The sequence below is a fragment of the Glossina fuscipes genome, unplaced genomic scaffold, assembly GCF_014805625.2.
Source record: "Glossina fuscipes isolate IAEA_lab_2018 unplaced genomic scaffold, Yale_Gfus_2 0, whole genome shotgun sequence".
Taxonomy (NCBI): Eukaryota; Metazoa; Arthropoda; class Insecta; order Diptera; family Glossinidae; genus Glossina; species Glossina fuscipes.
Window position 1 is genome coordinate 33,402,074 of NW_023998414.1, and position 16,479 is coordinate 33,418,552.

The window sequence follows — 16,479 nt, forward strand, 5'->3', positions numbered from 1 at the left end:
TGGATAATAACGTTAGGAGTTTCATAAAAGATTTCATTTATGAATATTTAAGGCTTTTTTTTTTTCTTTTTTTTTTTTTTTGTAAAACATTAAAAACGAAGGTAAAGATTTTCTCTTGTTCTCATTTGCTAAAGGAGACAAATCGTTCTCATACAATTTCAAGTTGCTGTGCATTAGAAAGTGTTATTTTTTATAATCTGTACTATCTTTATACGCTTCATTTAGGAAAAATTATTTTAAAAAGATTTTTAGATCATCTTGTAAAATTTTTAAGCTAAGTAAGTGAAATGCTAGTCGGTTTATAGTTAAAATTCATTCTTAATGAATTTTTTTTTTTTTTTTTTTTCATTGATTTTATAAAAAAATGTAAAAGCGCTAGCGATCAATTTACGGGTAAATTTCAAATGTAAAAATTTTGAAAAATATTGAGTTGGAAACAAAAATTTTACCTATATTAGTAAGAACAAGAAAAATTATTAACTGTTAACGTATGGAACTGATAAAAAACGGTTTGCTTTCCGTTTTTCAATTTAGAACAAATGCAAAAAATACCTAACTAACTAAACTAAAGAAATGTTAAGATGAAATGCTAGACAAATAAGAAGAGAAATTATCCGTAGTTTAAAATCTATTGCTTTGATGCTGATTTAGGACCTAATACAATAACAATGTGAACTATACTCAATTTGCATACAGAGAAACACACATAGGCTTGACTTGGAAACTGTAGTCTAAACGTTTTCATAAGGGATATATATTTGTCATATTTTTTATGCGACCGTAAGATTCTATTATTCCAATTCAGTTCGAAATCAATAATTTTTGTTTTGTTTCGATCAGTCAAAAAATTTTTAATTGTCTAACCGTTGGCCTATGTGAAGAGAACATATGACGTGAGACGTCTTGTTGTGATTTGAAATATCATCTCCCGTAAGCCCAGGTACAGACTTCTAATAAACATTTTATTATAACTATTATCTGGTATGACAACATAACACCTTAAAAATAACGTAATTAGAAACATAATTAGGAAAATTTCGATATAAACACAAACTGTGTGTTTCCTTTTTTGTTTTTTTTTTTTTTTTTAGTATTTTTACGAACCTATTAACTAAATCGGAAAACAAGCGATTAAGATATTTTCACAAAATTTACCTAACCGCCTGTCAATTAAAAAAAAAATTTATAACTCATCAAAAAAAAAAAAAAAAAAAAAATTTCCTTTACCTTCTTTTACTTTTCTTTACACGCAATTTTCACATTGTCCGAAAAGCCATTTATTACTCTAGAGTTACCGTTTAAGGCTTTAAATTTCATTTTACTTAATCGCTTTCAACTTTTTCTCGAAACAGTGACTCAACAGTGAATGCTTGATGCAAATGAAAATGTTACTATATATATGTAAATCGTTTCGACTTCAAGCCTATATATATATATATATATATTATTTTAAAAATTTTTCGCGTCAATAGTTTATTTTTGTAATTTTTTTTCTTTTTTTTATATGTAAAAGTTTCTCTTTAAGTAAAAAAAAAAAGTATGGTGGGTATTGCATATAAAATTCGGCTTAAGCTGAAAGTAACCATTTTCTTGTTTAATATTTATTAGTAATTTTGGTTACTTTTACATAATTAGCTGCAAATAACGTTATACAGAGACATACTTATGTACATTATTAAATGCAATATTTTGTTTTGTTAATTTATTTAATTTGTTTAAATAATAATTGTTATAAAATTTTTATATTAGTAGTTAATGCATACAAATACACTTGCACCTAAAAACAGACTCATACCTATTAAATAATTTGTTAACAATTGCTTAATTTATTTATTACATATTTGTTATTTATTTCATTTATTTATTTAATATATTCATTTAGATTTTTCTTTACTTTTACTTCTCTCCTTAAAGAGCATTGTTTTTATTGCTTCTTTTTTTTTTTTTTTTTTTTTTTTTTTTGTCAAGGGTTCAAGTTTTCGAACAACTTAATAATTTACGACGATGTTAAATATCTACACACTTGTAATTTCTTTAAGAAAAACAAATGAAATAATAATAAAGTTTTATTTTTTCTTTAAAAGTGAAATATAAATTATAATATATACATATACATATATATATATATATATATGTATGTATTCATATGTATATGGATGTATGCATATGTACTTGTTGACTATAAAAATTAATGAATAATAAATAATGTAGCAATAACAAGAAACCCATATGCGGAAAAAGTAACTGGAAGACATTAAAGCAAGGGAACCAACCAGTAGTAGCTAAGGAGAAATTCTAAAAAATAAAAATAAAAAAAATCTAAGGGAGAGTGAGAGGGAGAGAGACAGAGAGAAGAGAAAGTCTTGTGAAAGCAATAATAACTCTCTACTACAATATGAAGACGTAATTAAGTGCGGCGCCTTTTCTCCTTCGTTTTTTCATTTACTTATTTATTTATTTATTTTTTTTTTTTCATTTTAAATTGACTTTGGGTATCCATCTATTGCGAATATGCCATATGCTTAAGAAACGACTGCATTTAAATATCATATGATATGTCGAATTAATACAAAGTATGTGGACCAAAAGTTACATTTTTCTATACAGAGTTTCAATGGTAAACGATAAACCGGGCGATAAACTTGCATACCCAGACGTCAATTTAGAATATCGCATTTTCGTAGAAGAAAGGTCTTTTTTCCTGTTGCATTACAAAAGTAGTAGAAAAAAAAAAATGTACTCGCTCTCTTAGGTCGTGCGTCTAAAAAAAAAAAGTGATAGTAAGAATGAGTGCGGTTTCTCGTAACGTTACTACACCGATACAAATATTTCCTAAATTATAAGCAGAATGTGAAGATTAATGGGGGTTTGAAAATTTGCTGCAAACTTTATTCTCGCATGCGAAAACTAAACGGCTGTGTTTTATAAAATTTCTGACTATCATGAGAGTAAAGCATTCTCTTTTCTCGTATTCGTCGTCTGTGTTTTAAAACAATAACATGTAGTAGTAAAGTAAATAAATGCAGACCTAGAAGTTATATCGTAAAACTAATAAGACACAAAAGATTTTAGATAAGTAAAACAGTTGCTACTTCATACAAATAAAAAGATAAAATGTTGTATAAAAGTAAAAAATAAACCTTAACTTTATTTCAAAAAAGAAAAATAAAAAAAAAAAAAAAAAAAAAAAAAAAAAAGTAACAAAAAAAAAAAAGAAAAAAAACAATACAAAACATACAAAAAAAAAAAAAAAAAAAAAAAAAGATTATAAATAAATTCAAAAGAAATACTTATGTTTTATTTTCATAACTCATCGTGATGAAATTCTTGTGAGCGAACATGAGGTTTAAGTTGATGCCAAAAGTCTAAACGCTCCTTATACATATTAGTATTGTAGTCAAATAGAAGAGCATCTGAATTATCAGAATCCTTGTTGCCAATTTTTGCATAATACACCGGATATACTTTACTTGGTAACCATTTGTCATCGGCTTGGAAATTATCGGGCGTGGGGTTACTGTATATTAAAAATTAAAAAAAAAAAAAAAAAATCAGATTCAAGCAAATTATTGAAATGCTTCGTTACTGTAGAAAAAAGAAAACGTTTTGTTAAACAGATATATATATATACATATATATATATATTAACAGATCAGATTTAAAATATCTGTCAGGCGAATAGATTCTCTTTGTTTTTTTATTTGCATAAAAATTTGAAGCATACTTTCAACAAATTATGTGATTGTTGTTAGGTGAAGTAGACAGAGATTGATTGATTCCATCTATTAATGGTTGGGTTGTATTGTAATGCAGGAACTAATGGCATGTAAAATGTTTTAATCACAATATTCATAGTCGTTAAGCAGCCTGAGGGTTTTGTTAAGGAAAAACAAGTCGGTATGAGTTTTACTAGGATTGAATTTAAAAAATATTAAAAAAATAGCATGCAAGACAAGTGAATTTATTGCAACATTTGCCTCGATTTACAAGCAATCAGTAAGATGAGGCAATTACTTGAATACTATAAGATAGATTTTTGCCAACATTTGAAATTATTTATGCACTAATATTAATATTTATCAATATTCAAATTATTTAATTTTTTTTTTTTTTTTTAATGTTAGTGATGTTACTGTCACGGACCAAAAACAAGTGTATGCCTAACAGTTGTTATTGAAATGCAGGTCAAATTAATAGAATGCTAATGCTTCAAGGAGGATGTAACTCTTGCAATCAGTATCATCTTTAAGCTAAAGGCAGGCAGTGTAAGTGATGCGAAATTGAATTTTAAAAAATTTTAACAAATCCTTTCATTTGTATGCCTATAGCTAGAGAAGTACGGTGGGCGCGTATTTGAATGGAAAATTTTCATTAATGACAATCTTTTTATTAATAAAATATGTTGAAATTAATGTAGCGAGCATTTTTCGTTCATATCGCTTCTCGGAATGCACTTTTAAAAGCGTTGTAAAAAATGATAAATAAACAAATGAAAATTGTTGCATTTATGTATGTTGTTGCAGGCCTTTCTGAAAAGTGCGTTCAACATTTTAAAATATATTATGGCCGTGGCTTTTGTTTTTGTAACAAATTGCTTATTATTTTTCTTTCTTTCTTTCGTTAGTGCGTAATCCCCATGATTGTGAAGACGTCCCCTGCTATATGAAAATATTTCTTTTCATTGTCCTTCTTCCTTGCTAGAAACTGTCTTTCTTGCTGAATACATCGATGCCATAAGAAAACGTTAAGAAAGTGTCGAATTCGTCGAAAGATTTCAAATCGCTCTCAATCTTACGTCACTTTAGCGATCGTCTCAATGAAGCAACGCTAACGGAATTTTATTTGCAAATATTTTTAAATGGTCTATATATATTTATATATATATATATATATATATGCGTGATCATACTTTCTAAAGACATCTGTTAGGGTGTAGGATGAGTTAGAAATCAACGGGTAAGATATTAAGTTGCAACTTTCTGGCAGTAAATCTCTTTTAGCCGGGCGTTCTTGTTAGAACGTTTGAGAAAGAGCTCGAAATTTCGACGAAAAAGTTCATTTTACGTAATTAATTTTTTCTCTCATATTCTAAAAAGTTCAAACAATCTATTAGGCCAAAAAAAGAAATATTTTGACATTGCAAACTTTATATTGGCGTTAGCTGTCAAGTCTTGCTCAAGATTTTCAATAGGCGTAAGTATATTCGTAATCGATTTATGACGATTAGCAAAATTAGTTCGCAAAACACTGAATCAGCTGAAATATTCTGGATTTTAACTCAAGCAATGAAATTTCGAATATCATGGTAATAGGGATTCTATTTACAAATTTACAGAATATCTAAGGCGATTATAACTGATGAAATAGTGATGCCGTAGCAGTTGTAATTGCCATTGTCAATTCGATATATTCGCGTAAAGCTACCTAATAATGTATGCGAACAAAATTCGATTTAATTTGACACACACACATACACACAAAGTTTTATACGAACCTATTCCAGGCAAAATTAGTCCACAATTGTAGCATAAGATCGCGTAATTTCAAATCGCTATTTGTTGGTGCGGCACTTACAAATAATTCTCGTGCAATTGGAAACAAATATTGCAATTCTTCGGCATGGCAAGCCCCTAAAAAAAAAAAAAAAATGCATTTACTTAAGTCTGCTTTTATTTACTTAGTTATTTTTATTATTATTATTATTTTTTTTTCTACAATTACCGTAGTAATCTTCTCTGCCGCCATGAAACAATTCAGAGAAACTGGCGGATCCTTTATGCTCAAACATATATACATAAGTTGGGCCGGCATTATTATGGGCTTGTGTAAGCAAGTTACTCATGCGCAAACGTATGTATTCATCGATGCCGGCCAAAAACCATCCATCAGATATTAGCTGCATATAAATAGTACATCAAATATTTTTTTTCATATCGAATTGAATTCTTTTTCAGAGCGTATGTCAAGTTTGAATTACGTAAGGAACAAACTCTTTTTGCCCGATTGTTGGGTTTACACTTACATCCGTAATATTTTGATAATTATGTTTATCATAATTATGGCCATCTTTCAGATAAAAATATTTCAATTTTTCAGTTATATCGTGTTGATCTTTCTCGGGTAAATGATCATAATAAAGTATTATGGGCAAAATTTGTTCAAATTTAGTTTTAAATTCGTAAAGAATTTCGGGTAAATTTAACAAGGCAGCAGTTTTTAAAAGGCCTTCTTCCGAAGTGGCGCCAATCATCAAAGGCAAGGCTAGGCCATGGGGTTGCAATTGATTTCTAGGATGAACGGTAAGAAATGCTTCCGCATGATCTGGCTCAATAACCGGTGGAAAGGGTATCATAGGATCAGTATCCCATTCCTAGAGTAAATAAATGTTTTTTATAAATCAAAGACTTGTAGAAGTAGAATAAATTACTTACAAAGAGATCATAAACAATAGCAGTTAGATTGTAGGCCGATTGTTGTTTTAAACAATTTATAATTTCCGGCCAGTCATTGCTGTTTTTATGATAACAGCCGAGAAGTAGAGCGGTTTTGTTGGCCCGTTTTGCAGCTACACCTTTATGAGCGGGCTGAGCCCAAGGATTAAAGTAAGTACCCGATTGAGCTATGCCTTTGTGGAAGAGTCCCTGAGATTTTGATGATAGCATATGATAGGTGACACTAGCACCGCCAGCACTTTCTCCAAATATTGTCACACTATTCGGGTTGCCACCGAATGCTTGAATATTTACTTGGATCCATTTTAAAATTTCTTGTTGATCTTTTAAGCCGTAATTGCCCGGGCAATGTACGGTTTCGGTACTCAAAAATCCCAAAGCGCCTAAACGAAAGTTAGCTGATACCAATATGATATCATAATCAAGAAGAAAGTCAGGGCCATAGAAGCTACTAATGCCAGAACCGCATTCCCAACCGCCGCCATGAAACCATACCATTACCGGTAGAGGTTCAGAGATATTGGTTTTCTTTTTAAAAAAATTTTTAATAATAAATGTATGCATATATGCATGAATGTGTGTGTGTGTGTGTGTGTGTGTATGCATGTATATAAGTATGTATGTGCATCAGTCATTTACCTCTGGTGTATAAATATTTATATACAAACAATCCTCACTGCCTTCAACTTCCTGGTCGCGACGAAACGGGTCGCGTTGTATGCATTTAAAAGAATCTTTTATCACCAACTTTTCACCCTTCCATGAGCCATATGGGACAGGTGGCTAAAATTGAAAGGTGTGCATCTTGAACTGGTTTTTTTTTTTTTTTTTTTTTAGTTGATATTAAACCGAATCAATATGAATTGATTAAATTTATGAACTATTTTTAAAACATGTTATTTTCGTTGCACGGCCGGTATTAACGTAACGTATATAGAAAAACAATCATTTGTGTCGGTTGATTACCTCTGAGTAAACAGTTTTCTTGGAAAATACGCTGTTAGGTTTTCTTTTATTTTTTTTATTTTTGTTTCCTACATATTGACAATTATTGAAATCACTGTCACAGCATACCTTAAAACGTAATTCCCCGATAGGAGGTTGGGCATAGGGTATGCCCATGAAAGCCCTCATATGTCGACCCTTATGCGTACTCAAATGGCGGCCGACTAATATACCGCCATGGGGAAGTTGAACTTTCAAATTGCTAGACGTCCGGGCTTCCGTTAAAATTTCATCGTTTAACAGATTGAGAATAATAAACGTAACGACAAATGAGCCGCTAAGAAATCGTTGAACCTGTTCTTTAAACATCTTATTTATGCGAATTTAAAATCTTAACTGAAGATCATTGCGCTAAAGTGGATGTATTTTATAGCCGCAAAAAACAAACAAAATTCTCGTAGTAATATCTTATTGTTACCTGAACTACTTATCGAAACGTATATTGAATTCGTTATTGCGTATTGCGTATGTGTCGCATGTCGCGGCAAAATTATGTTCTTTTCACGAACTCAATCAAATAGAAAAGACTACACCCGTCTACGTACAATACGTACGTACGTATATACGTATGTACGCTCTTTTTAACACAGAGATATTTTGAATCGATTGTTCTAGTTCGTGTAATGAAAAATTAGAAAAATTCCAAGATCGCAGACAAGAGCTCAGTACAGAACATACAAACTTGAGAAATTTATTATTCAAATGGACTTAAAATCGGTTACGATATTTTAATAATATTTACTTTGAATGCATGAGTAGCGTACATAGTTATTTAATATATTCATATATTAATCGCTAATGAGGTGTTAATTGGATGAACGTAAAAGTCATTGGGACTAGTTTTACGTGGCGTAAAATTGCATGCGTTTAAAATATTATTCATATTAGCTTCACATTAATAACCGGTATAAGATGGGAACTGCTACTGAAAATATACAATTACAAATTGAAGGTATAGGCTTCACTTTTCATTTTTTTCAATGGGTTTTTTTTTCGCGCGACTCATTTACGCCCCATTTTTTTAATTGATTCCAATGAAATTGACTTTCTTTGGAAAGTTTACGTAAAATATGCATATTTCTGCGTACTTAAGTATATCAAAAAAAAAAAAAAAAACAAAAATGGATCGGGTTGACAAATGTGACCCGATCATCTCAAAAGTCTAGCGCATATAAATATATTAACGCAAATCATATATAGATTTCGGAATTCATTTGTTCCATTGAAAAAAGATGAACTCTTAGCGGCAGATAATTAAGAATTAAAATTAGATTGTAAACTATATTCTTAGTTTCGTAGATGAGAGGTACAGCGGATTCGAAGTAAGTGAAAAATTATCTTCTCTTCTTACGATATTTTTTTTGTCTTATATATCTGTATTGTATGCATGTTCACTACGACGACTACTACTACTACTACTACTACTGCTACTACTACTATGTGCGCGTATTTTGGTTTTTGGGGAAAAAAAAAAAAAACAAAAAAAAAAAAACAGAAGAAACTTTAACAATAATCATGAAATATTTTATGCGAAAAACAATCGTTGTTTTCTTAAACACTTATCTAATAAAGTCGTAGCAAATCAATTGCGCTTGCTTAGCTAAAACTATTTGATAACTGATTTCCTTTTTCATCTATATAGAGTTCAATAACCTAATGTCATGGAAGTTGTAACGGGAATTCTTTACTCTTTAATTGTTTAAAGTGTTTTTTTTCATTTTTCATTTTTCAATTTTTTTGTTTTTTTTTTTTTTTTTTTTTGCAAGAGATCATCTCATCTCATCTCATCTAATGTTTGTTAATGTTAATGAAATTTTCGAATACTTGTTCGATTTTAGTTTAGTTAATTATACCTAGAAATGTGCAAAATATTGTAATTATGAATACATTTACTGATTAATTAATTAATAATTAATTTTAATAAAATATGTATAAGAGTGTATTTATTTGTGTGTTTATGCATTTTTTGCGACTTGATGCCTTTTAAATCTAACATTCAATTAAGAAACATGAATAAGTTAGTTAGTTACTCTTTAGGGTGGGTTTTTTTTTTTTTTTTCCTTTTTTTTTTGGATATCATAAATGACATGGCAAACTACTTTACTTTACGTATTAGTAATGTGAGTAAAAAAAAAAAAAAAGAAAAAAGAAAAACAGAAGCGTTTTCAACAAGCAAGAGTTTTTCGGTATAGTTTGCTTAGCTGTTGACAGCTAATGTTTGATCGCGCGAATTAACAAAAAATTTTAACTTAAGTTTATGATACAATTTACAAAATTTCCTATCACGGAATCGAAATAAAAATTTCGTTGTCTCAAGTTTTCCTTTCGAAAATGAATTATTATATTATTTCTTTATATATATAGTATATCCTTTGTTTTTATTATTTTTTTTTCAAATGCTTTTGACTTTCGAATTTCGGTCACTCAAATAAAATTTATCGCAATATCTTAAAGTGTAGCATAGTGGTGTGAGATTTGTGATTATCACTGATAGATGATTCTGCTGGCGAGAAACTTACAGATTTTTGATTATTGCTCTATGCTACATTACAGGTATAGAAGATTTGCAAAACATTTTGAAACCTTTAGTAAATATATGTGGTGAGATCTGTGAAAGGACTAAGCATAAAAAATTATTGATAAGCATTAAAAGAAATATTATTTCTATAGTGTCTGTCCGTATGTCTTGCTACAAAAGCATTATTTAATAGACTTGCATTTTTATTTATATCGATAAAGCTTGGTTTCCGTATGATAGTTAACTAAATCAAGTTCAAAAAGTATCGATATTCGTCGACAGATCGTTCCATAATTGAAGTGAAAAGGTAATATTTGTTCCTTTTTTTCTAAATAAACATCTTCAACTTTTTTTTTGCAAATTATATGTTGATCTTAATTTGCCTTTTTTTTAAATAAAATATTTCGTATAAACAACACAAAAGGGATCATTTACAGTTTATACGCTAATTATGCTCAACACATAAACCGCTTTAACATTTTAAAGTGCATCAACTTGTATTTTGTATTAAATGTGTTTGTAACGCCTGGATATATGCATCGATGAAGAGACTTATGAAATTAATTGATGGCGTGTGTTTGTGCGTTCTGCTATTGAAATCTTGATTACATCCAAAAAAATTCGGAAGTTTTGAAAATCGGTGCAATAAGACCACCTGTAGTTCCTAAAAATTTAATAGTTTCTCCCTTTTTGCCAGGCTATCTATCGTCTCAAAAGAGAAAAATATCGACTTTTCAAAATCAAATGTGATATAGGGGTGGGGATCGATGACGTGGTCCGATTCAAGCCATTCTCAATAGCGTTTGTTCTTTGCCCAAAACACATCAATGTACAGCATTTTATCAAAATATCTCGAAAATTAGCGATCTGTACGTTTAACATGAGAATACAATACGGACAGACGGACAGACGGACAGACGGATAGATAAAATTAGAAAAATCACTTTCTGAATTAATCGGTATAATAAAAGTTGCATCTATTTCAAGTACTTGTGTGTGTGTGTGTGTGTCGAATTATACATTTGCACACACTTAATGACGTATTTGGATTGTCGTAAATTTTGCTTTGACTGCAAACATTTGTGCCAAAGATATAAAAATAAAAAACAAAAAGTACGCAGTAAGTGCTTGCTTGTGAAACTTTAAAATCAAAAAACCAAAATTTTCTAAATTTTATTTATATGAATGTTTTCGAATGTTTCGACTGGTGTTGGGGATCTACAATTCGTCGTTATACAATAGTTAAAATAGTTAGTTTGTTCGCTTGCTTAACTATTGCTAGGTTCGTAAATAACAAGTTTAATGCTTTTTGATCAGATATAGGATAAAAAAGAGTTATGTACATAGTTAAGTGTGTTTTTTGTCACTACACCAACCACTTCAGATTTTTGGTATACAATGCCAAGCCACTTTGTCGAAAACTTCTAAAAGATATATGTATATATATATATATATATATATATATATATATATATGTTATTTGTATATGTATATGTGAAAGAAAAAATTTATGGCACATTAAATTTGTTATACCGTTTACAACAGCGATATAAACTCATCAGGAATTGTGCAGATATCATGTGCAGATATTATTAAGTGAATCGAAGTTCACGTTGAACTAATTATGTCTTTTTTGTGTCCTTCAGTCGAACGCTTTGAATGAACTATAATAATGGTACGGAACGGAATGGAATGGATATCGAATGGATATCGAAATATAATTCAGTTCAAATATTGGCATTGGCATGTAAAAGTGAAAGTGGTGAAGGCGAGCATTTCGATTTTCCAATCCATTGGCTCAGTTAATCACATAAACCATTCAAGTTTGCCGATATCTATAGTATTCGCTTCAAAGTCTTGAGAGTTTTCATATTTCTTAAAATTGTAATTAATTTACCATTACGTAGGAAAAAATTATGTTCATTACAAGCAGGTGGGAAAAAAACCATTTGATGCTAATGTTGTTTTCTATATGCTTGCTCAGCAGTTACTGCTTAATACATTTTGTTATAAGTTGTTAAAATGATTAAATTGGATATATTGTTTCTTAATATATTTTTTTTATAGTCTTTTTTTTTATGTTTTTTTTTTTTTTTTTTTTTTTCTCTCTTAATTTTCGCTTTAACTTTTATATTTTAATGATTTCGATTAGCGTAAATAGCAGCATCGATTTGAAATGTACTCGTGTCCATCTGTACGTCCGTTAAAATGACGATCGTGACCTTAAAAACAACATCGACCTATGCTTTAGAGGGCAATTCGAACCTGATAAGAAAATTAATTAACATTAACGTTATTTAATGAATCTAACGACCCACAACTTTCTTCTTTCAAAAATTTTCTCGTCAGTATCATTGATATTAATAATGAAATTATCTTTTCCTTAAGAGATGACATCATTGTAGCTTTTGTCACGAAATCAATTTCTATTACTGGCTTAATAGATAGACTGAACTTTCTCGCATATGGGAAGAAAAGTCTTGAACTTGAAAGAAATTTAAGGGCGCGTGATAATGATAAATTCGAATTTATCTAGCAAAGACCATAATCCACCATATCTGTTGATAAAACTTCGTCTGAAGAATTTGAATTAATTGGCGTTAGATTTCACGCTGAATGCTTACTGCGGTAGCAATCATTTTTTATCTATTTATTTATCATTCGATGAGATGATGTTCGAATTTTCAAAAAGAGTTGGCCCATAAGCTAAACGATTTTCTAAAAATTCAAATTCTAATAATTATTAAAACCAAATACACGTTTATGATGCAACGACTGCGCTGCACCTAGCGATTACGCTATACCTAGGAACTGCGCCGAATCGAGGGGATGCACTGCATCCAGCGACCCCGCTGCAGCTAGGGACAACTACCCTCGGATCTCCGGATCCATTTAAATGTGCAACAAATACGCTCAAAATGTAAGAAGACTTGAGCTGTCGTGGACGCAGTCGCAGTCGCAGTCGCAGTAGGAATAGAAATAGAAATAGAAATAGAAGAATACACGTCTACCGCTCACATTCATGTGATAGAGGTGAATATAGGTGAACTTTTCTAGTTGGGTCGCGCTAGAGTCTTAAATTTGGGTCTTTTTCCATAGACATTTTTCGCTACCAGCAGATCAAACTTGAAAAAATTATTAAAAATAGTTTGCAGAGTTGGGAGAAATTGAATTTGTTTAGTTTGTTTGAAAGGTATTTTCATATACATAGATTAACAAGGCATTCACAAGAATATACTGACAGAGAGAGAGAGAGAGAGAGAGAGAGAGTGGCTATAACTTAAAATAATAATAATAATTCATCTCGTGGTTTCTTTCTAACATTTCTTGGAAAATCTCTTCAACTCCTCTACCGCCTAAACATTATATTTATATATTTTAATAAATTTACGCAACATTTCCTGTTTGCAATATGCTTTTGTATCTCAATACCAAAACCTTATTAAGCATTCTTCAACATTCTTAAACATATCAAATATAAGCAGAGTTAAACATCGAAACTTTATTAAACATTACTAAACATTATTATTTTGACTGGACGATTTCTTCAATTCCCTTTCATATATAGTGTTATAGAGTTTTATGATGAAAATCTTTGTACATTAAATTAATTTTATAGCGGAGAAATGATTAAATTCCCTGTTGAAAGCACAGAGTCGCTTTTAATAAAGAAATGGTTAAATGCCCAACTGAACAAAAATGTTAACGCCAAGCAGCTAATGTTAAAGGCCCAACTTAATCGACAAAAGGGATTCGATTCTGTTACATAACAGACCAAATGCCCAACTTTACCGACAAAAGGGATTCGATTCTGTTAAATAACAGACCAAAGGAATTCGATTCTATTAAATAACCGACCAAAGGTAAACGATTCTGTTAAATAACAGCACCAAAGGGAAAATGCAAAGCCGTCAGCAAAACAAAGAGAAATATTTTCATTTAGCGTCAATTAGCTTTAGTAGCAGTTTTGCGCTTTTACTGATTTAGTTGCAGATTTTTCTATAGACAGAAATGTGATTACAGGTGGAAAAATTTGCGATTGAAATTATTAAATTTTCGAGATTTTCGATGGTTTGGCAAAACGAATAAAAAAAGAATATTTTACGTTGTTTAATATGAAGAAGGAGTAGGCTTTCATATTCAACTATATATGAAAGTTTAGATATTTAACAGAACTTTGTTAAAGCATTGACAGAGATTTGTTAACAGATATGGTAAGTGTCTTTGCTAGTTATATTCAAATTTTTCCTCAAACCCTTTTAGTTTAGTTAGTTATTATTTGCGAATATATGTATGAGGGCGTACATATATGATGTCATATACATAGCAGATGTTAAGTTTTAGATAATATCGATAACATCGATAAGATCGATCGACGTGAAATCATTTTTATTCGGTGTTTGCAAAAGTTTTGATCACTTTTTCACATGAAAATGGAATTAAATTATGGAAAATTGATACAATATATATATATAAACGAAAATAGTTTCCAGCGTTGTTTACAACATTTTACAATATTTGTGATAAAATGGCGATATTATGTCAAATGAACTTATATTGACCCATTTTCGCATTTCTCCACAGCTTTGCGGATCCACGTGTCGGCCAAACTATGCTGCGCCGATCTGAACAGGTGGTAATTAGATCATGTCTGATCGAGTTCGCTGGGTGTGGCAGAACTTCTCATTCGTGCTGCAACAGTGTATTCCGGGCAACTCTTGCAGTAAGTGGCCAAAAAAAAAAAAAAATCCCATTATTAGTCAATTCATGTCGTCACTTTTAAATCGTTGCACCGGAAACCGACAATTGGAATATGATGGAGCAGGATCATCATAAGCTTCTGTACGTCTTTGGTGGGCTTCGACAGCAGATATCTTCAAATCGAATAACAACAGAAACAAATGTCGAAAATGCAATTTTGAGTTTTTCATGATTAGCGTCAACGTACGCTGAATAAATCGATAAAATATTAAATCGAAAAACTGTTATTTTATGTAGGCAAAGGTCAAAACCATAATATTCAACCGTTATGTATACTGCATGGTGATTCCCAATTCTTGAACATTTTTGCTTGGTGAAATCGCTGATCAAAATTTTTGCAAACACCTAATTAGAACGGTTAACTATTTTTTTTTTCACACGAAAATGCAACAAAATAAACTTTTAATATTTTTTTTTGTTTTTATTTATTAGTAATAATTGTTGTTGTTGTTTGTGTATGTGTATAGGTGTATGTAATATATTTTATATATATTAGAAATTATTAATTACAAAATCTAAAACCTAAAAAAAATTATAGTAAATGTAAAAAGTTGATAATTGTATATATAAAAATATGGATTTTTTTTTTTATGTTTTATTAATCATTTTGTTTTTTTTTGTTTTGTTTTTTCTTTTTTATAATAATTATCATTATTAATAATAAGTTTTTTGCTTCGCTTAAAAATGCATTATTAGTTCACTATTACAGAAGAACTAGAATCATTTTTATGATTTATTTTATTATTAATTAAATATTTTAACTGCTTATTTTTTTCTTATTAACTGAATGTTTTTTCAATTGTTGCTGTTTATTAATGTCTCTTTCATTTTTCATCTTCTATATGCTTTAGAATTTAACGCTTGATGTTTTATAGTTTTATAAAAACCAATAAAGGATCAACTAAATAATGTAAATAAGTTAAGTGTGAAGTAAGAGAACGGAGAAAAGAAATAATAAATAGATATTTGCGATAATTCGTGGAGTATATGATATCAGATTTTTTTTATTATTATTATTATTATTATTATTATTAATTTCAAGTCACACTATGTTCTGCTGCGTCGACTTTGAAAAAAGTATGAGAATTTTAATCGCATATGGGATAACTTTGAATACAAAGCTCCTTAGACGGACAGATAGATTGAATTAAGTCGCGTGGGAGAATCGAATAACAATCAAGAAGATTGCTTTGATGCGTAATTGATAGGACAAAGAAATTGAGAAAATGCACTTACTTTCAATAGCGTTTGGTATAAGATAATTACAAATTAAAAGCTGATAGTAATGCAAAGAAGATATGAAAATCGTTTTATATATAAAAGAGAATATAAAAAAAGGGGAATAGAAAAAAAAATTGATTATATGATCTTTTATGTGTAAAAAAATAATTTAGTTTTTCAATAAACAAATCTAAGCATATTGTGATACAATTTCAAATGTAAAAATGAATTAAATGAATACAGATAATTTCATTGGATCAAAGAGAATCAAATATGCGGCGCATATATCCATTCACATAATTAAAAAAAACGGTAGAGTTATTGTTTTTATTACAAAAATTTCAATTGATTTTAGTGGCGTTGTTTTGAGATTTGCAGCTACTTTTGCTTTACTCATTTTTTTCTCTCTCTCTCTCTCTCTCTCTTTATTAAATACTTATTCTATTTCTTCCATTCAAACTTTCTTCTCTGGTATCTATAATAAATTTATTATTATTATTATTATTATTGTTATATTTTTTT

General features: G+C 29.7%; 1 protein-coding gene across 1 annotated transcript; it reads right to left on the bottom strand.

The window, feature by feature from the left end:
• Nucleotides 1-3,253: 3,253 nt before the first annotated feature.
• Nucleotides 3,254-7,793, bottom strand: LOC119635154 (venom carboxylesterase-6). Its single transcript, XM_038029770.1, has 7 exons — nucleotides 7,527-7,793; nucleotides 7,092-7,235; nucleotides 6,432-6,980; nucleotides 6,023-6,370; nucleotides 5,722-5,896; nucleotides 5,495-5,630; nucleotides 3,254-3,517 (listed from the first exon to the last, which is right to left on the bottom strand). The coding sequence occupies exons 1-7, from the start codon at nucleotides 7,764-7,766 to the stop codon at nucleotides 3,304-3,306; spliced, it is 1,806 nt and encodes a 601-aa protein (XP_037885698.1). The 5' UTR covers nucleotides 7,767-7,793; the 3' UTR covers nucleotides 3,254-3,303.
• Between the last annotated feature and the right edge of the window lie 8,686 nt (nucleotides 7,794-16,479).

What these genes read in the sequence shown, in the direction of transcription:
- LOC119635154 (XM_038029770.1), bottom strand. Translation starts at nt 7,766, where the DNA reads ATGTTTAAAGAACAGGTTCAACGATTTCTTAGCGGCTCATTTGTCGTT. An exon ending in TAAATATTTATACACCAGAG is followed by an intron (nt 6,981 to 7,091) that starts GTAAATGACTGA and finishes TTTTTTAAAAAG; the next exon opens with AAAACCAATATCTCTGAACC. An exon ending in CGGCAGAGAAGATTACTACG is followed by an intron (nt 5,631 to 5,721) that starts GTAATTGTAGAA and finishes TTTTTTTTTTAG; the next exon opens with GGGCTTGCCATGCCGAAGAA.